The sequence below is a fragment of the Barbatula barbatula genome (assembly GCF_947034865.1).
Source record: "Barbatula barbatula genome assembly, chromosome: 25".
Classification (NCBI taxonomy): Eukaryota; Metazoa; Chordata; class Actinopteri; order Cypriniformes; family Nemacheilidae; genus Barbatula; species Barbatula barbatula.
Genome location: NC_136788.1, coordinates 3286642 through 3309152, shown reverse-complemented (window position 1 = coordinate 3309152; position 22511 = coordinate 3286642). Strand labels below are relative to the sequence as shown.

At 39.4% G+C, this 22511-nt stretch overlaps 1 protein-coding gene across 1 annotated transcript; it reads right to left on the bottom strand.

Annotated features, from left to right (window-relative positions):
* Positions 1-1223: 1223 nt before the first annotated feature.
* flnca (filamin C, gamma a (actin binding protein 280)) lies at positions 1224-20021 on the bottom strand (the record flags this gene model as incomplete). The annotated part of the gene is made up of 47 exons (XM_079449693.1): positions 1224-2148; positions 2253-2465; positions 3014-3232; positions 3480-3656; positions 3798-3930; positions 4654-4769; positions 4866-5003; positions 5134-5403; positions 5492-5728; positions 5815-5937; positions 6089-6241; positions 6331-6534; positions 6624-6785; positions 6879-7052; positions 7137-7265; positions 7370-7510; positions 7610-7709; positions 7839-8083; positions 8164-8187; positions 8309-8498; positions 8571-8727; positions 9010-9133; positions 9282-9449; positions 9560-9720; positions 9845-10007; positions 10572-10745; positions 10945-11542; positions 11630-11892; positions 11986-12103; positions 12206-12375; positions 12465-12555; positions 12706-12866; positions 12948-13071; positions 13207-13350; positions 13511-13624; positions 13723-13916; positions 13990-14126; positions 14219-14345; positions 14430-14563; positions 15335-15539; positions 15766-15928; positions 16012-16089; positions 16194-16312; positions 16451-16601; positions 17477-17574; positions 18253-18501; positions 19730-20021. The coding sequence occupies 47 exons, from the start codon at positions 20019-20021 to the stop codon at positions 1961-1963; spliced, it is 8013 nt and encodes a 2670-aa protein (XP_079305819.1). The 3' UTR covers positions 1224-1960.
* Positions 20022-22511: the final 2490 nt, after the last annotated feature.

Genomic DNA, 22511 nt, shown 5'->3' with positions numbered 1-22511 from the left:
GATCTGAACCATTGTAATCCCTCAATACCGGTATAATTGTGCAAGCGATTTTTGTGTAGTATGTAGTATGTTATGGTCTACTACAGTATCGAACGCAGCACTAAGGTCAAGCAGGACAAGGAGTGAAATGTTACCTTTATCTGATGCTATAAGCAGGTCGTTTGTGGGTCGTTTGTTAATGAGTGCAGTTACAGTGCTATGATGCGGTTTAAAGCCTGACTGAAATTTTTCGTGTATGTCATTATTTTGTAAGAAAGCGGATAACTGAGTGGAAACTACTTTTTCTAGTATTTTTAACAGGTAAGGGAGATTTGAAATCGGTCTATAGTTTCCTAGTTCGTTGGGGTCCAAGTTTGGTTTCACACCAATGCCGTCTCTATTACACAAAAAAGCACAGCATAGACTATAACTCTTATTATAAAAACTAATTGCAACTTTTATAAATTAAAAAGAAAAACATAAAAATGTAATTAAATACTATTAAAATAAAGGCAAAATTTGCCTTTCCGGTTTGTTGATTTGGATTTAATCTTTCATCAAAATCTGAATTTTGCTCTGGTGAAGTGGAGATACTTCTCTGATAATGTCAGTTTAACGTCTAATACAGAACATTTTGTAACTTCTCTCCTCCAACTATCAGTCTGCTGTCTGTCAGCACTTTTTTTGAACGAGGCACTGATAATTTTTTTTTTTTAAATTATTTATTCTGCAAGAATGGTACAGTACACATTCAAACCAAAATTTATTCAGACAACTTCAACATTATCATGTTATTCACTATGTTTAGAAAAAGTACAGCTTTCCTATAGCTCAGTGGTAAGAGCATTGCGTTAACGACGCAAGGTTGTGGGTTTGATATCAGGGGATTGCAGATACCTATGTAAAATGTATAGGATAATGCAGTTGCTTTGGATAAAAGCGTCTGCCAAATGCCTAAATGAAAAAGAGTTCAACAGTGTGAGAACAAATTCATCATCTTGATCTTGTATCAGATAACGTTTATAGAAAGGTACTGGATTAGGTTGAATAGCTGTCCGCTGTTAAATTACACAGTTGGATAATACTAATTTTGGGCCATGCCTTATTTTTTTCAGGTTGCATTAGCAAATCTCAAGAAAAAAACACTTAACCAATACATGGTCAGGTAAAAGTTTCTGAATAATTTGGATCGAAATTTTCATCGATTTTACGGTTAGGCCACTGTATGAAGAATTTTTGGGAATAATATTTCACAGTTCACTTTATTTAGCAATCCTCACATACATAAATGAACTACATTGTCCTGCACACACTAGTAACAAATAAAAAAAATTATACAGTTATCTGGTGTCTGAATCATTTTTTGTTTCACTGTATGTGTGTGTATACAGTATATTATACTGTAGGGAATTCAAACCTTGTAGGAATTCAATAAGGAATTACATTGTTTGTAACATCTATTTTGGTTTAGTCTTTATTTAGGTTTTTAAAACACTTATCAAACATATGGTTAAGATAACAAAATTACATTCTATAAAGCATATAAAAGCGCTGGATACATCTGTACACAATACCATACAGTTATGATGTACCGTAACTAACAAACGTACCTTTAAGAAATAAACATTTCTCTGCATATTCTCACATCTCTTTTGGTCAAGCTTTCAGTGACAAGATAGCAATTTCATTTATGCAACTTTCAGGTTTAGTTACCTTATTTCATGTTTCAATCTTCACTCTTTAAATGATTAATAAAAGGTACATGGCATCCAGAAGAGCATTCAAATGCATTTGCGCCAAACAGGTCAGCATTAAGGGTAGAACAGCAGCTTCTAACAAGTGTATTTGTCAAAAAAAAAGCTTTTCTCGGAGTTAGAATATATATACTATAAATGTCTGGTTAAAGTCCACAACCCCTGCATTAAGTCAATTCTGTTCTATTATTTATTATTTTGATTAGGAAATCAGGAGGTTTGGGTTTTTAAGGAACGGTTACATGGAAAGGAGTTCCTGGTACAGTTTCATCCCCCCATTTAACAATCACTACATAGTTTCCTTTTTCTTTGATTGTGTAGGTCACATTGTAAAGCTTGTTTCCCATATGCTTAACAGACACATCTTCACATGGAGTTTTGGGACCGTGAACACCAACCATCAGCATATTTGTACCTGAAAACAAATAATTTACATATTGTAGTTATCCTCTAAAAACAAATTTTTTTTCTATGTAATTCTGTCTTTGGTGATTTTACATTAATGATGTTTTATTTTACCTGCAATACTACAATCAACGGTGAAGTTGTTCTTCTGACCCACAAATGCTTTGGAGAGGCCAGGGCCATGACACACAACCTTACTCGCATCTGATGTTGACTTGGAGCTAGACAAAGAGCTGTAAGCTCCGGCCATCTTAGAGGTTTTGGTAACAGTCTCCACAATGACTGATGAAGTTTCATGTAGACTGTGACCCCCGGACAGACGTATACCTAAAGCAGAAAACAGAAATATTAGATAACAGTTTTTTTCAGTGCAAAAAAACAGGGTTTAAGGCACATTCACACCAAGAACTATAACTATAAAGATATATAACAATTACGATAACTCAATAAATGATAAGTGTGGCAACACCAATTTATGATAATGACATGATATTCAAAGCTTGCACTTAAATGGATTTTTATTGGCTGTCAATGTTTTATTGTTCATAAAGAATTGCGGTGGCACTTAATTTTACAGTCCTGTTTTCCTCGTACATACTGTGTACTTGTTATAATTGTTATAACTGGGAAATAACTATGTACAAAAAACCTGAACCAATCCCTAAGCACTGCAAGTACACAACAACTTTTTAACTTCATGGTTATTGGCCTTGTTGTAAACATGCCTTTACTCTTATACACTCAATGCATCTCAATGCAAATATCAATCCTTTTTTTATCGAAATACATGTCCTAAACTTGAGGTTTTCATAATCTGACGTCTTTATTAAAATGAAAAAGAGCAAGCATGAAAAAATTATTTGTGTACATCTTACCTGTCACCTTTGCCTTAAACGGACTACCAACAATGTGCTGTGGTCCACCATACTTGATAGATATAAGATAGTTGCCTGGTGCATAAGGTGTATAAGAGACTCTGTAACCCTCTTGGCACTCTGTACAGTCCATTTTGGCCTTTGAGGGGCCATCTATAGTAACAGATAATGCCCCTGATCCAGCCTTGCATGTGTTGACAACAAACTCAGAGGCGATCCCTACAAAACAAAAAGAACACATGGATCCAGTGTTAAAGGCGGGGCTGGAAATAGGGGGAGAGGGACATTTTTATGCATCTATGGTTTAAAAATTTTAATTTAAAAGAGTATGGTCGAGGTGAATCTACTCCAATTCCAGCAATGACAATGATATACAAACAACTTTGAATTGAAATATTAATTTCATTACACTAATAATTACATCAGAAATTTCTATAATCATCACTATATTATAGTGGACCTATACCTGTGCGACCACCCTCAAGACCTGGACCATAGGCGGACACCATGCCAGGATCGCCAACATTTTCTGCTTCACCAACACGAACTCTGAACGGGCTACCTGGGATGTGGCTTCCATTGAACTTCACATCAATCGAATGAACACCATTCTCACGTGGAATGAATCGAATTGCATTCTTGTCTACAAAAACGAGGAGAAAATATGTGGTCTATCCCTAATTCCACTTCGCCCATCGCTCATTACATAGACAAATAACAAAGTACTTTTAAGTGAATTTCATTTAACATTTACTCTTATGTATTTAATTTGATAATAACTTACCACTGTCCAGTTCAGTGACATAACACTCCTCTCCCACACCAGAGGGGGCGTGAACTTTAGCATCTATAACACCTCTCGCCCCGTTCCTCTGAACAGCAAATGAGGCTTCCTGATTCACCTTCAAATCCTTCTCCTGATAGAGAAATGGGATTTATGAACTGATGCATTCAAGCATATAAAATCAGTCAAGCAAAATCAGCAATAATTCAGTCAAGACAGATGCGGTTGTCAAAAAAAGCTTCAATGGATTGTCTTCTTTTTGTTATCTGTTTATTGGAGTGGGAAAATGCTCTGATCTTAAATGATTGCAATTCAGACCATTTTGCTAACCTGACTGATTGATCCATTCAACAAATCTGAACTTAAAGATTAAGTTAACTAATATAAAATATTATATATACTAGTTCTGACTGCCTTGTTAGACTCATTAGTAAGAATTTATTGGAGGGGTGCAGGATTTACTTGTGCCCCAGTTAAAAGAATCTAGTGATGCCTTTGGCTCGTGTGCTCTAAAGAACACTAAATCCCTGCTCAGCACTATAAAAATATGACCCTGGACAAATGTACAACGATGGAGTCCAGTTACAGTTAAAAGGAAAACATAACTCAGTAAGCAATGACCAAAATTAGTGATGTTCTGGAAAGCCTTCATATGCTATATGATTTTAGCTGTCAAGTCTGTTTTTTGGATAAAACTTAGTTATATATGAAGCGGCTTCATGGCATAGCATTTCAAAGCTTTGGGTGAGCAAGCCAAAAGTGACTGCGGCAGGGAAGTAGACCTTTAAGATGTTTAGGTAGAGAATTGTTCCTGTCTGTATTTTCTTATTTAATTCTTTTGTAAGGCTATTCTCACCTGGAGACTTGTAACAGTAAGTCGACGTGCATCATCAGACAGTTTTGCCACTGGTACAATGAACGGGCTGTCTGGTATCTGTTCATTATTGAACTTGATGGAAACTTCATAGTCACCTGAGAGGAGAAATGGAGAGTGGGAATACAATGATTTTAACTATCTGAGTTATCTGAGAGTATATTAAAGCCATGCACTCTCATCTAGAACATTACCTGGCTCTTGCACTATGTAAATAACCCCGCAGGATCCATCTTTTCTGTCTTCAAAAGATATTTCAGCTTTGCTCGGACCCTCCACAGCAATGGACAAACCGCCAGCTCCGGCCTCTCTTGTCCAAATACTGAATTCAGCTGTGATATAATATTGAAGAAGTTACATTAATTCTCCTGAACTATTAGTTTACTTAACTACAGACTTCAGATATTATGATTTCTTGTACGGTACATGACTAAATGTAATTGTAAATGTATTTAAACGCACCAGGAACTCCAGCGACGGCTCTCTCAAGGCCTGTACCTCCAGCTCTGACCTTGTGGGCACCTCCTTCTCCAAGAGGCCCAACGGTAAACTGGAAGGGGCTTCCCGGAACATGCTCGCCCCTGTATTTCACATTAACGGTATGACGACCCATGTCAGCAGGTACGAAACGGACTCGGTAGGTACTGTCCCCACTGTCAACGATCTCTGCATCCGCTACATTGCCACTAGGGCTGGTAACCTGGGCTGTCATACCCTGAATCCCTGTGTCACCTAAAAAGGGTTATAGACTTCCAATGAAATAAAAGGTGATGAGGAGAAAAAATATATCGAAATGGTTTGAATAAAGCTTAATTTTTACCTTCCTGTCGCATTGCACCAAAACTACCAAGTCGCTCCCTTCCTAGAAACGTCTCAAAAACGTCTCTAAAGGGGTCTCTGCCGACCTGCGTGCTCTCCTCCACATGTACTTCTCGTTTCGTCTCACCTCCGTGAGACTTGCTGATTTCGGTACGTTCTGTACGCGTGTAAGTGTGGCTACTGCGTGTGAAGGTGCGTGTCAAGCGCTCCTGTGCAGACACCATCTGGAACCAATTTCCTATGTGAAAATGGAAGTCGTAATGAAAGTAGTATTTTTGACACTTTTCAAGCTTATAATATTTACAGGCCTTTCTTTTAATTCACCTGGAATTTTTAGGTTGAGGTCACATGTGCTGCCTACTGAAGCAATAGATGCAGCTAATCTTTTCCTTGTTATACTCTCTTTCATCCGTCCTTCTCCAGTTACCTTCACTGTGAAAGGACTTCCTATGGGGTGCACAAGCAAATAAAACAATTATAATATGTCATCGGTAAAGTGTTAACAGTGTTCGAGTCCAGGGAACACATACTAATAAAACTTAAAAAGAGCCCCGCAAATGCATAAATGTAAAAATAAAGGTAACACTGAGGAATTAACCTGGTATGTGTTTATCTGCAAACTTGATGTTGATTATGTAGTTTCCTGGTTCAGTAGGACAGTATGTCACTTTACACGTTCCATCTTCCACATCCTCACAGTTGATATCCACTTTACTTGGACCCTCAATTGACAAACCAAGCCCTCCATATCCTTAAAAAATTAAAATAAGGAAGATTGGATTTAGTCTACAAATTAAACCATGTGTATATATGATTCACAACTCTTACTTAAAAACTTACCAGCATTTCTAGTGTCCACGAAGAACTCTGCTAACTCAAATGTGTGAGCTTCTACAAGGCCTTTACCAAATGCCTTTACCCTGCTGGCCTCCCCGATCTCAGAAGACCTTACCATAATCTTAAAGGGACTGTTGGTCACATGTTTTCCACTTTTTCTCACACTGACCTCATGCTCTCCCACTTCTTTCGGGGTGAAGGAGAGACCTGTTGAGCCGGGGATAGAAAATATGTTAAGATTATTCAATAACAACATCTAACCTACAAACAATGCAATGCATGGCTTCATTGGTTACCGATGTGTTGATTGGGCAGTCTCTTCAGTAGACAGGGTTCCTCCTTTCCTGAAGGAGCTTTGATGCCTGCTGTCAGATAGCTCAGGTCCGTTTCTGTAATCTTAAGCGAAACGTCTGCTGCCGTGCCAACGTTCAGCTGAGATCTTCTGAGTGAATCATCACCTACGTAAGAAAGCAATTAACGGTGAGGTATGGTAAATATAGACAGTCACATTGAATAAAAGTTGAATTTGATGACACTGTTGCTTGTCATACCAGTGATCTTAGCAGTGAAGGGGCTGCCAGGAATGTGCCTGCTGTCAAATTTGACAATGATGTTGTAGTCACCCGGTGTGGTGGGCAAATAGGACACAGTACAGGTGCCATCTTTATTGTCTTTGCAGCTAATCTCAGCTTTAGATGGACCCTCTACAGCAAGGGACAAACCACCTGAAGAATACAAACTTTTTAGATGCACATTTAAATAGAATATAAATGTATTTACATTTGTTTTAAAGTTACACCCTTAAGTACCTTCTCCGGCATTCTTGGTAACAACAGTAAAACTGGCTAGTTTGTTCACTGTCCCATGGCACAGACCAGGTCCATAAGCTGTCACCATTCCGCTGTTCATTACATCGACAAAAAACTGCAAAGGACTTCCTGGGGATAGAATTACATTGGAATTGTGATCCTTGGAACTGCATTTGTATTGTCTGTCTTTAAGAGGCAACGTGTTGTGTACACCATGTGTAAAGCTTTCTAACCTGGGATGTGGTTGCCATCGTATTTTATATCCATTTCGTGGAGACCCTTCTCTGTGGGCTGATACTGTACTGTGACCGTTCCGTCTTTATTGTCTCTGATTAAGGGACGGGATATCTTACCTGAGGGCATATGTACCTCTCCTGCAAACAGAACAACCATAACATGAAACACTTTTTTGTTGTAAAAGAATTAGAAAAAAAAATGAATTAGAAATTAAATGAGATGATGCAATTTGTTACCACTAAGCTCTCCTTGCTGGACAGTAAAAGGAATAACTAAGTTTAGGGGCTGGAACATGGGCTTTGTGTCGTCCCTTGGTTGACCAGGCTGATCTGTAGCCTGAGACAAGATGAAAAAAATACAGAGACAATTCAGACAATACATTTAAAAAGCGGATGTTTTTAGTATGGTCAATATTAAAAGTATTATCATGGCTGTCATACACAGTTGTTCAATTATATCCCCTACCATGACTTGAAACGGGCTGTTGGGAATGTGTTGTCCTCCAAAGCGAATTGTAATGACATATTTGCCTGGCTCTGGTGCAGTGTAGTAGATGTCGAAGGTACCGTCAGGATTTTCTATTACGTCCATGTCCAGCTCCACACCATCAGGGGTCAGCACTGTACATGTTACCTTCCCTTTCCCAGCAGCTTTAGCATCTACAGTGATGACTGTCTCTTCTGCCATTGTGATGTTGGGCCCAAGGTTTTCTGCTCATAATAAATAATAGCAATGCTTAAAACTTAAGAAAAACTGAAAAAATGTGTGTTAAAGTTTCATGATGTCTTACCAACACCATGTCCTCCGATAGACACTGGAAATGAAAAAAGCAAAAGCAAACAAATTAGCTCATAAATATCGACTGCAACTACCAACTTGTTACAAACGAGCATGGGGACACGACAAAAGTGGCGTGCTGAAAATAGAGGCGATACCTGTGAGCAGACATTTGCTGGCATCACCCGTGGGAACAGCGTGGACATTGTAAGGCGAGTATGGGATGTTATCTCCACCATACTTAATGGTGATGGTGTAGCGGCCAGTCATGTCTGGCAAGTAAGATACAGTGTAGGTCCCATCTCGGTTGTCATGGATGCTGGCTTTTTTCGGCTTTCCCTCTGGATCCTTTATTGACAAAAGGTTAAATCTTCAGCAAACACGTAAAGATGTCTGCATAAAGAAGTGGTTAAAGCTTACCAGTATTTGGACGGTCAGAAGGCCTTTTCCTGCGTCTCGAGCATCAATAGTGAATTCCACTGGCATACTAGCAGCTACTCCTTTAGTGTCCAGACCAGGACCGCTGGCACGCACCTTACTGGCATCATGTGAGGGGGCTGAGTTTACTTTGAATGGACTGTGCACAACCACAAAGTTAAAGAGAATTTAAATGTCATATCACATTGAGTCTAAAATATCCACTTGTATAATTGGGGGCATATGAGTAATATGAAAAGTGAAGGGAACATATTATAAAATTACATCTTTTGCGCAGTAAAAGAGCGCTAGGCATAGGGATAGAGGTCGAAAGCTTTTTATCATATATTGATTTCCCAAAAAGGGTTGGTGAGACAAAATTTAACATTTCTATTTTTATATTATAAGTTGGTGTGAGCTCTGGCCCTGTCCATAATCTCACCTCCCAGGTACTTCTTGGTTGGCGTATTTGACCGACACAGTGTATGGTCCCTCCTGTGGAGGAGTGTAGTTGACAGTATGTGTTCCATCACGGTTGTTTTTAACAACAACAGGTTCCAGAGCCCCTGTAAGACAACATCAGAAAAATCACCACCAGCCAGAGGCCAGAAAAGCTAATCTTCAAGCAGTGTAAACGCTAACATTCAAAAGATTGACTGTTAGATTGTGTTAGATTGACTGAGATCATTTTCGTAGAGGACTGGGTGAGATCACCTGTTGGGCCATATAGCTGAACCTCTAATGGAGCCAGTCCTGCCTTGGTGCTGTCTACACTGAACGTCTGAGGAACATGTGCTGTCACCCTATTAGCAAGTCCAGGACCCGAGCACTTCACCTTACTGACGTCTACCACATCTTTCACCGGCACCCGGAACGGACTGCCTGAAAACAGCATCAAAACAATGCAGCTGTAGAACTATAGACTAGAGAGGATATGTTACCTAAAATAAACGGGTACTGTAATGAAGAAAAATATGTAAATTATGTTATACCTGGTATTGGCAGTCCACCATAAGTAATGTTGACATCATAGTCTCCAGGTGTGAAAGGAACATATTCAACGCTGCAACTACCATCTTTGTTGTCCTTACAGAACATTTTGGCTTCTGAGGCTCCTTCAATGGTCAAGCCTAAACCACCTGTTCCAGCACCCCTGAAAATGATGATGAATTGATGTACCATTAGATATACGCTACCCAAAACTCATGCAGCTTCAAACCAAACATGGCAGTTTCCATTCAGACACACAGACATATATATCAATAATGAGTTCATACTTTGTCTCCACTGTAAAGCAGTTGGGTTTGTTCACTAGGCCACCTTCCAGGCCTGGACCATAAGCACGAACTCGTGTCGGGTCACAGCCTTCTACAACTGACACCCTAAAGGGGCTCTTGGGAACAGCAACGTCATCATAAAAGACCTCGATCAGATGCAAACCTACGCAATGCAAAAATTTCAGTTCATATGAAGCATTCAGAAGCATCAAGTTGATCAGCTCTTTTTCAAGAAAGTGTTAGAGGCATTACATTTTACGATTTTGTTTGATTTAGAAAAACCTTTGAGTTTGATGGCTTACGGATTGTTTAGTTAGCATGTATGTTTTTGTAATAGGCTCATGTCTTAAAGGGAACTGCAGCTGTCGCTAATATTAACACAAGCTGTACGCATTGCCAACTGTGCAGAAGGTCCTAGTCAAACCTTTTCATTACTTTTTTTACATTGCATGTACTATTTATATGCTCCCTGGATCTGACACGTGCTCTCGTTTGGTATCTCTTCTAAGCCATGAAAACTATACAGCATCTATACAGCAAGAAGTAATAAGTAGTACCCACTTCATTACATAACACTTACGGTACATGAGTACATAGATCTTTCCAAAAATGTTTAGTCCTCTCCACCAAAAGTTTGCAGTATATAATTTTCTAACAACCTTCAAGGGGCAATTCACTTGCACTTATTGTCTAAACATATTCATTCAACAGTGTAGTCATGGCATACCGTCCTCAAAAGCAGTGTATTCCACTCTATAGGTGCCATCACCCTTATCGGTGATATGTGCGTCTGTGTTTGCTCCGGATGGATTGATGATGCGGATCTTGACTTGGTTTCCTTTGGTCTTAGTCTGGGCCCTGGCATCCACAATAAAGTGTGTAGTCACCTCTCTAAGGACCCCTTGATTTTCAAATAAAGCAAGAAAATTAAGTAGAATAGTTTGAAGTTAAAAAGCTAAGTTGAACATTTTATTTTTTAGGTGAGCACAATGTAAGCACGCCAAAGTTCATTCCCATGGAGCTCACATATTATAAAACATATACTTTGAATGTAACTTTTGACATAAGCATCTGCTAAATGAATAATTGTAAAATCTCACCTCTGGGCTCAACTCCTGGTCCGTACACTTTAATTCCACTTGTGTCCACAGATGGTTCCACCTGAACATGTATGGGGCTTTTGGGTACTTGTTGACCTCCATATTTAATGGTGATGGTGTGCATCCCATGAAAGAGTGGGGTGTAGGTGACAGAAAAGGTTCCATCATTGTTCTTTTGTACGCAAACTTCAGCTTGAGCACCTGAATCTGACACAATCTCTATAGTGAGTTCAGCCTCACCAGCCCTGCTGCAGTCCACTGTGAAGGTGGCTACTTCTCCGGCTTTAGCCCTCTCCAGTCCTGGACCGCTTACTATAACCTTACTTGCATCCAGAGCTGACTTGACAACAGCTTTGAAAGGAGAGGCAGTGATATGAGCTTCCCCAAACAAAATATTGATGTTGTAGTCACCGGCTTCTGTGGGCAGGTAGGTAACAGAGCAGGTGCCATCACCATTGTCTTGGCACTCGATCTTAGCCTCGCAGGGGCCTTCCAATGTCAGACCCAGTCCACCAGCACCTGCTCCCTTGGTGTCTATAGTAAACAGTGCAGGCTGACCCACAATACCACCCTTTAGTCCAGGCCCATATGCACGCACCTAGTGGAAAAACACAGTTACATTATTTTACAGAGTCCATATATTCATTTTACTAAATCAAGCATGGTCAGACAGCTGCAGTTTTACCTTTGTAGGGTCTGCAGGCATCATCCCCTCCACAGCAAAGGGACTTCCTGGAACAGGGTTCCCGTCATAGCTAATGTCCACCTTGTAAAGACCCTCTTCAGGTGGGATGTACTTTATGCAGGTGGACTCTTTGGTCTTGTCTGATTCTAATTTGCAAGGTATTACTCGACCAGAGGGTGAGGTTATGTTTACATTTAACTTCCCCTGTCCACCTGCTCCTTTAGAGTTGACGATAAACTCCTGGTCTTTCCCAACTTCTACTTCTGTAATACGTATATTTATGTTGAAGGCATAGAATTGGTTTATTAAGTGAATAGAAATATCACAAAGGTTAAACTGTGTGTTTAAATGCTTACTTTCATTGAGTCCTAGAACTTTGACTTTGCCCAGATCTAAAGGAGGTGCTACTGTGATATTGAATGGGCTTTTGGGAATAGGATCTCCTCCATGTGTGACCATGATGGCCATTTCACCCTTAATATGCACAGAATAGGCCAGAATTAACACTTTTTTTTACGATTTAATATATATTAATGGTAAATCCAATACTAAATGAAGGACAGTACAGATCCAGACCTGGTGGAGAGCAGTGTACTTCACAGTGTAGGAGTAGTCATGATTATCAATAATTTCAAAGTCTTTCACAGCATCTCCTTTGACAGAGGCTTTCAACTGCACCTCTGGTTTAGCCTTTCCGGCCCCCTTGGTGTAGATGGTGAAATGGGTTGGGATGTCCACTTGAACACCTGTAAGTCAATTACATACCTGACTCAGTTATAACTTAAAACTGGTTTCCCAGAAGTGTTTTTTTTTCAGGAACATGGCTTACACTTACCCATCTTGTTCAGCCCAGGTCCTTCAGCTCTGACTTTACCAGCATCATGACATGGATCCACTTTAACCCTGAACGGACTGCTTGGGATTTCCTGTCAAACAGCAAACATGATTAAGATTAACTGTTTTTTCTCTACAGCATTGTTAGCTTTAAAGGTGTTAATAGGTCTAAAAATAATGGAATGCATGCCTGATCTCAAAACAGGATATCTAGACATGCTTTTATGCATGTGATGTTCTACCTGATCTGCAAAGAGCACCATTATGGTGTATCGGCCAGGGCCAGGGGGTGTGTACTTGACAGTAAAGGTGTCATTGTCATTTTTAATGATGTCAAAATCTATATCTGCCTCTGCTGGACCCACTACACCCGGGGCACATTTGATTCCAATGCTGACATCACCTAGGACAGTGATTCGCAATGGTTAACCAGACAAAGGCTAAAGGATAGAAAAAAAACTTTAAGGGATCTCTGTTAACAAACCTTGGCCAGCTTTGATGCAGTCTACAGTGAAATAGGTGGGCTCATTAGACTTTAGGCCAGTTTTCTCGACCCCTGGTCCATAAACCTTCACTTGGTCAGGGTGACAGCCTTCACCAACAAGAACCTTGAAAGTTTTGATTTGAAGTGATCATTTACACAAATCAACAAATACATGCAAACTACAAGCCATAATCTTGAAGACAATGACAATGATAGCTTTAAGATGGCTTGCTGGAATGAGTGACACTGTGTTACTCACTCTGAAGGGGCTGTTGGATATGTTGACCTCCCCCCATGTAATTATGATGGTGTGTTTCACTGGCTTGGTTGGTACATACATACAAACAAAAGTTTCATCCCCTTTGTCAGTAATCTTGATGTCAATGACACAGCCTTCAGCATCCTGGAGGAAAGCAAACATTAGTAACCATATGAAGTTTGCAGAACAATAAGAACTTTATTTTACAGTCCTGTTGTACGTGTACAAAATGTGCATTTACTGTGTAATTACTTGACACCATCCTTAAACAAACATCCAACCCAAAAATAGCACATATACTCACCAGAGCATAGATCTTCAGACTACCCTTCCCGGCTTCTCTAGCATCAACTATGAATTGAGTTGGTCTGTTGACAATTACTCCAGAGGGCTCCAGGCCTGGCCCAAAGGCTTTGACCTTAACATAAGATCCCAAAAAATCAACAACACTGCCATTCACAGAAAAACTGTTAACTGTAAAGCTTTGCCTTAATAGTGTTTCTATGGGTTCATCACCTTCTCAGGAAAGACGTCATTGGCTGCTGGGAGTATGTGGGCAATGAATGGGCTGTGTTTGATATCTTCATCATCACAGATTACGTGCACTGCATAATCACCGGGTTCCGTGGGCCAGTATCGCACATCACAGGAGCCATCGCCCTTATCATCACACTCAATCTTAGCTTGAGAAGGGCCCTCAATAGAAAACCCTTGAGAAAAAGATAAAGAATGCTAATATCTTTCTTACATCTTTCATAAAAAATCCCTTCTAGAATGACCTACCTAAAGTTCCCACTTCTGTACCAATAGCCTCGACCACAAAATCAGCAGACTTGCCAACCATTCCGGTCTCCAAGCCGGGACCCCACGCCCGCACTTTCTGTGGTCCGGCCTCTTCACTAACCTCCACTTCAAATGGGCTTCATAAAACACATTTTAAAATTCTCATTGAGAATGAAACAATTACAGGTGTCATAACAGTAGTTTACCAGGTTGTACTACTAGCGTTTACCTGCGTGGGACAGGTTGGCCACCCCATGTGATGTTTACTTGATATTTTCCAGGGTGAACAGGACAATAGTCACATTTGTACTCCCCATCCTCGACATCACATACCTTGACAGGTATCTCGGCTCCACCTGAAAACATGCGTTGTATGTGCCGGCTGCATTTTTTAACAGAATCTTATTGATAAGTGTTCACAGAGCGGAAGACAGACTTACCTGGGCCTTTCACAGAGACCTTCAACTCTCCAGGTCCTGCTCCTTTGGTAAAAACAGTAAAGTCTGCCACCTCCTTAATCCGAACACCTTTAGGCTGCAGTCCTCGGCCTGTGGCCCGACAAGCATTGGCATTGCTGGCTGATAGGGGAATAAAAATAGAAATAAATGGATGCAATTAAATTAACCTAGTTCAAATACACATACCAAAGCGCTGTTAGTAACTATTGTGTAGGAAAAGGCAATATGCAGAGTTTTTTATGCAGAGTTTCTCATGAGCGGCGTTGCAGAGCAAAACCTGAAAATTTCACAGGACACAAGACATTACATTAAGCATATAATAAATAAAATAGTGACTGTGTTGCTATGGCAAACTTTGTAATTGTTATTTTACAATCTTTCAAGCCCAAGATGCTACATGAATTTACATGAATATCAAATTAAATATCAACAAATAAAAGGTCAAATAATGGAAAAAAATGTCATGTGTCTCATCAACATGACTGAATGTCAGTCACTCACTTAAAGTCAATCTCTGCCATTCTATGCTCCTCTTATACACACACATAACACACGCCGTAACTTTTGTTTACTGTAGCTTCTTTCATACTGTATTTCGTCTATGCAATAAGCTGTAACAAGCAAGCTCATGATAACAGAGAAAGGACCGGAGGCACGCACAAAACCTAATCTGAAGGACGGCGCACCTTTCATTTTAGGTGGAAGTATTTGAACCGGGGCCCCAGCAGAGGGTTTCAGGAGGGCTACAAAAATAAACAGGTGTGTTTTTGGGTGGGAGGAGTTTCTTTGACTGTTGCCCACTGTATCAATATGGGCGCCATATTTTAAAATAATTCATAGTGGAGACCGATAGAGACTTGAGTAAATAAAGAATGATGAACAGTTACTCACCCTCAGAGATGTTTACTTTAAAGGGGCTGTTGGGTATCTGCTGCTCTGCAAAGTTCACGTAGATAATGTGCGGTCCCTCCTGCACAGGTTTGTATGTGCAACGATAGATGTTATCACCTTTGTTTTCTAGAATAACTTCCACAGTGTTGTTTTTATTCTGAGGATCAACGATGACCACGCTAACGTCTCCAGCCCCAGCACCTAGAATTCAACAGAACTGTGAGTAGTCTGTCTTGACCCACGATCACTTCACCAACCCAAAACTCCAATGGACGAGAAAAAAAACCTCAGAGGGAAACCAGCCCTAACCAGGGGATTCCAGTTCCCCTCTGGCAAAGCTGCAGCCTCTGCACAAGCTCGACAGTGCTTGCACAACAAGGCAAAATAAAAAAAGAATTAGATTTTATTTTATTAATTTAATTCTCACCCGCTGTATAGATGTCAAAATAAGTAGGCTTATGAGCCACGTTCCCCACTGGCTCCAGACCGGGACCTCGTGCCTGTACCTTGCTAGAATCACCCATAGCTTTTGCCACATTTACTATGAAGGGGCTCTTATCAATGTCCTGGCCAACGAAGAGCACTTTCACCTGTGGTAAAAAAACATTTCAACTACAGGGACTCCTAACAAAAATAAACATTGTTCAACATGTATTGTTATTCAAGGCAGTACCTTGTGCTGACCCTCTACTTTGGGCACATATGTGACAGAGAACGTCCTTTTCTTGTCATTGTTGGCAACAACTTTAGCCTAACAAAGTTAAACGTGGATTTTAACAAGATATTCAACAAATCTTCCTATGTTTGCTTTATATGTACAAAATGTTACAGAAGCATTATCACCCTGCCCCTCACCTCCTCAGTGTGGCCCTCTGGGTCCTCTACATACACGATCACTTCACCAAGTCCTGCCTCCAGCGTTTCCACAGTGAACACAGCCGGCTTTAAAACCATGTTTCCCTGAGGCTCAATACCTGAAAACAAACAAAAAATATGTTATTTAAGGTCAATTGTTTTTGTGATGTATTAATGTTGACACTTGAATGTCAAATGTATTGAAACTAAATACACTTGGGGGGGGGGTCTTTGTGTCTGAACTCTAGTTTTCTCACCAGGTCCATAGGCCTTGGCCTTTTTGGGGTAGAGCTGCTTGGGCTTGAGAGGAGCTCCAGGCTTCAGTTTGGCTTTGGGAAACTGAGAGAGGTACGTCATCACAGAATGCTCATCCACATCTGGATCCACAATTTCCTCTGGAGCTATCACCTACAGATCAAAGATTTATTATACATAAATTAGATTAAAAGTTAAGTATTACCCTCTATTACCAATGTTAAAAAATACTTTTTTCAAAATAATTAGTTATGCATGCATTTTTTAAATGTAGACAAAAGCATAATAATAATAATGTTGAAAAGGTCAAAAGGAGGACAGTTTCTCTTGTCTTTTTTCTGTGTCTTCGACAACATCATTACCAGCAGGTGAAGTTAAACTGAGGTACATCGCATTTATCATTATCATCAGTGACTTTTAACATGAGCCATAATTATTACAAGCCTAACCAAAATTACAACTCATATAAAATAGTATAAGAATCATGTAAAAGAAATAAATGTGGTGTTTTAGTGATAATCACTGTGCATTTAACAACCTTTCATAGCTGATGTATGGCACATCGTAAATTTAGAATGTAACCTCTGTTAGAGGTTAACTCATATGGTTATTCCAGATATGGAAATAAAACATAAGATCTACAGATTGCAGAAGAACTTTCAGCTCCACCATTTTCTCTTCACCATCACATTTGCTCCACCATCACAGAGTGTTGGCGATTTATTCAGATGCTATATTTATCCACAGAGTGATGAGGTTTGAGGGTGGCTCTTAACTTACCAAGGACAGGATTTAATAGGAGCCCAACCCCTCCCACATACCTCTCAACATTCAGCCCCGACAGTTTATGACACACACACTACACCATCCGGGGAATGTCACACTTTACCCATGAGAATAATGGCCCAGTCTGTAATATTTTACACAAATCCACACCCAGACACAACCTTCTCAACTCGAGACTTAAGTAGGGGATGAAACTCTCATTCGGTGAAGAAGTGTGGTTTTAATGCTGAGTGGATATTCACCTGTGGTACACCGAGCCAGTCATCAGCCTGCTGCATGGCTTCACGGGCATTTTCAACAGGTTGGTTGGGGTCCCATGTTTGCCAGTCAGGGCAAAGACCTGAACACAACAAGATAATAATATCATAATATGATATGAGTGAATAATTCACTTCTTGAGAAGTCATCTTTGGCAAGGTTTTACTGCAGGCCACATTCAGTACACAATCTTACAGAAAAAGTAGGAAAGGAAATACAAATCGGTTTCAGTGAAACAACAAGGGCCTTATTCTATATATCAACTATGATTTCAGGCCTCTTATTAAACCGGTCTACTATTTAAAGATTGTGAACCTAAATTGTTTGAAAGCGGTACAATGTTACGTAAATAAAAATGAACACAGTGTATTTACGTATTGTTGCCAGTATAGGACCCTGTATGGTCACGACTGTCTCACAAGGACTGTTTCATATCAGCTGCACTGAAGTAAACACTTTAGGTCACTATCCCTCTCTTCACTATATATCCATGTTAGTCTCCCATTTGACAAGATGGCTATACTCAATTTATTCACAATTGAACCCCGTAAAAAACCTTGGGAATGGACATTTGACCCAGTACATGAATAACATTAATTGTTCGGACATCATTTAAAATATGATCTCTTGGTGACAATAAAAAAATACTTTTACAATGACATACTAATGGGTGGAGTTACATAGCAACTTCTCTACCCAACCACAACTGTCTGGAGTCAGATGACAACCAAGCTATCAGACACTCCGGATGTTTACTTACCAGGGGCACAGTTGTCCACCAGAGCACCAAGGGCTTTGCCATCCCGCCAGTCTTTGTTGAAATTGTGAATAGGAAGCTGTGGAACCTTATTCTGAATCCAGCCCAGCAGTCTTTGTTTGGGAGTGAGCTTCTTAACCTCTTCATCATCTTCATCATCCCACATGGGCATGGAGATCGAATAATGTAAAATGAGCGTCCAGATGAGACCCAGAATCAGCTTCAGATTCCCATCTACAATAGCTTTACTGTCTGTGTAGGACAAAGACAACCATTAAACTGACGTGGAGCATTGTTTTACAACTCTTTCAGTCCATACCTGGATTAGCCAGATCATCATTCTCTACACCACAACATTGTTTTACTTGTGACTTATAAACAACAGCTAAAGTTGTACTTTTGAACATCAATATAAAATGAAAATATAAAATTGATATCTTGATGGTTTAAATAAAACTTTGATGCTTGTTATGTCAAAAACTTTAGCCTGGTTTTCAAAAACATGTACATTTTCTTGGTTCATTTAAAAACTGGGATCTTTTGCAGTACAATGGTATAAACATGGTATCAGATGATATTACCATAACATTTTATGTAATACACTGTACTGAATAATCATAAAAGTATTTACATTGGTACCAGGTACTTCAAAAGTGGTGCATAATAATAATATTTATTTAGTTGATAAAACACTATTTATCTGTTGTCATTTACATGATCTGTAAATGAAAAGCTGTGAGACTGCTTTGAATGTCTGGGACATTCCTAAGAAGGATATTAATTTCAAAGCAGTTCTTATCACGGATAAGTAAACCTTAATTTCCCTGCACAAAGGGAGGCAAGAAGTCTGTGGGTATTCTCTAATACTCTCAATGACTAAAAATAGTGTGGCTGCATAGGCAGCAGATCTATAATAAACTTTCCCAGTTGTCTTCCAACAAGCATGCTGTAGGATTTATGACCTATTTTCCATTTTACTGAAGTCGGACTGGCTGTTCAAAGTGAATACATGCTGTTGAAATCGTCCTGCTAAACCTTAACTTGACACCTTAAAGGGATAGTTCACCCAAGAAAAAAATCTCTCTTATTTCAAACATGTTATAACTTTCTTATATCCGCAGAACACAAATAAAGATATTTTAAAGTTGGAAAACCGAACAGCACTGGCCCCCATTCACTTCTATTGTAAGGACACAAAAACAATGCAAGTGAATGGGGGGCAGTTAACAACATTCTTCAAAATATCTTGTTTTTTGTTCTGCGGAAGAGAGAAAGTCAAACAGGCTTAAAATGACACAAGGAGAGTTCTTATTATATTATTATATACTATACATTACATAGTCATAACACCGTGACATTTGTGTTACTTTAAACTTAAAGAAAATAGAGCTTCAAATTTTTTTATACTTAATAATAACTTTCTTTCATTTTACTTTTACTTTAGGTTGTAATATCTGAGATCACTTAAATCGTCTCTTACCAATAGACACTAGTTTGATGCGCTCTCTGTCCAGAAACTCCAGCGCCACAGACACGTTTTCCAGTTTCATTTGTCTGAAGTTTGGTCTGACGTGATGCTTTCTGTACATTTTCTTCTGACTGAGGACTTCCAGGAGCCCGACGAGTTTAAGCCCATCACTCAGGTCTTTCTGGAGGTCCGTGATGCTCTTATTCATGCATTTGAGATGTTCATTGCACCATCTGGTGAATGTGTTCTGCTGGATCTTCTTCCACGGCGCGTCCTCGGCCAGATCTTTCTCTGTGGCTGGCATCTCCTCCTCCTCTTCCTCCCCGAGGTCTGTGCCCTGGTAGTATTGGGGCGGCTGGTCGTCGAAATGTGCGTAATTGCTCATTATGGACCTTTGCTTTTATACTTCTAACGCTGACAGAGAGTGTCAAAGGCGGGCTCGCTGTTTAACAGATCAAAACACGGACGAAGTTTAGAAGAAACACACAGGCATTCACAGATACTTGTGAAAGAGGTTCAGTTGTCAAGACGGTGATAGATTATCCGATTTACGATTTACAAGCTGGCCGGTCCCCTTTTTTTAATTCTCAGTATCCTGGCAAATGTAGTACCTACTTCTTAATAGACACTTTGAGACTGAAGAATATCAATTCGTGAGAAAGTAAAGAAGAGTGCTGTCGTTTGAAATGGAGAGAGGGTGAATGAAGGGGCTTTTAAAGGAACCAGGACCCCCGGGATTACATCACACTGATGTCATGCTGAATACAGGAGTATGACGAACAGTTTTCTAATGCTGAAGGATAACTGAGACAGTCTGTGATTGGCCGGTTGAGACACATTTATTTTTGGCATGTTGGAGTAACAGGGAGGCTGTCCTCTCATTTGTAAACGGTGCGCTCATAAACCCTGCATGACAAAGTGGTAAAAATAGAGAGTGATGCCGGCAACAGTTTGCATTATAGCGTCCATGTCTCATAGGTTATATGACATGCTATTATAAATGATTAATATAAAACAAAGATTTGTCATTTCAAACAGCTCCATACCATACTTGCTGTTCATTGGAATTTGGTACTTACTTCAGTACACATTAACAGCAACACTGAAGTGTATGTTTATATTTGTATTATTTGAAGTGATGTATTTTATATTTTCCTGTTTTGACATCAGTTCTTTCCCTTTTTTATGTCTCTGCTGTTTGTGCTGAATATGATATCTGTAGAGCCGCTTTGCATCAAAACATAACTGTGTAAGGCGCTATAGAAACAAATGTGAACTGAATATATGAATAAAATGTGTTTATATAGTATCGTTTTATATAACATAGTATAAAGTAGTAAACAACAAAAGAAATTTACGTTACCCAGAAGATAAAATAATAGCAACTTAAACTCTCAAAACAATCAAAATATATAAAAAAGTCATAAACCATAAAACAGGTTCAAGTGTGGGTAAAGTGTATGTCAATTATAAACTTCATTACTGTGTGTTGTACACTATATTTAAACATCTGAATTTTAGAATAAATGTTCGAACTCTCAGATCTGCAGAAATTGTGTCAACATGAACTGTGGACTTATCAACATCTTGTGAAATCTATGACACAATGAGTCGAAGGTGCCCCATACACATAGTGTTCCTACAGTAATAATGTGTTCACAGAGTTAGCTGTGAATAAAAAAGAACACGTATATATAGTGGATGCAGCAAAATCGCAAACAAACATGTCTGAAAAAACGCTTACAAACATTGTTCGCTGCTGCCTGCTCTTTGAGAATTACCCCCTCTAGTTTGGTATCTATCTAAGCCTAGAACTTTCGGGTTCATCTACTCTCCACAATTCCATAACAGCGGCTAATAGAGAGTGTTAAAACAAACCTGTTTCTTCTTAGCAACGGCCTGCTACAGCCCTTCTGATGGACAACCCAAATTTTCTCAACATTTACATTTTTTGGCACCCTTAAGGCTTGTACACAACGGAACCATATTCGTGTGCGTTTATAGCCAGCATTTTTCAAGTGCGATTATCGTCCTGGTGTGGACAAGCCATTATATTTTCAAATAGTAGTATTGCTGCCAAAAATGGTCCTATGCTAACAACTCATACATCATCCATACATCAATGAAAAGCTTTTTATTCAGCTTTTAGGTGACGTAAAAATCTCAATTTAGAAAAATTGACCCTCATTTCTCGTTTGGTGGTCCAGGGTCCCATGTTAATCGGTGTCACTCACTGTTCAGGTTAATATGATCTAGAATGTTCTTTAAATAGAAATCCCCTGAGTTGAGTCACTGTCACACAGAGTTGCAGTAGTAACTGACACAGTTTCTGTTCAACCTTGTGTATTTTGGGCTACCCTCTCTGTGTTCAGAGCAATGAGCAGACAAACTGACTCAGCACAGCAGATTTAGACTTGAATTAATGTCTGTGATTTGAACTTCACTGACACACCAATGACACACCAAATGTTAGATCATAGTATTATATCAAATTGTTTGTGCGAGTTCCTGGGACATTTATTGTGTGCATGACAATTGTTTTATTCTTTATCTGTTAATGTTTCAAACTACATTTCACTGTGTTTCTTGAGTGATGGTCCTTTGAACTTTCTGTGGATCACTTCTTATCAACAGCACATTGTGGAGTTATAATATGTATGATCTGGTTTCACTGTATTTGTCCTCTGTCATTCATCTTAATCACTTTTGCAACAAACCTGACATGCATTCAAGTATTTATGAAAGCATCCGGCATTACATTCTAGGGAGTGACATTTTTTTATTTTTGTAAGAA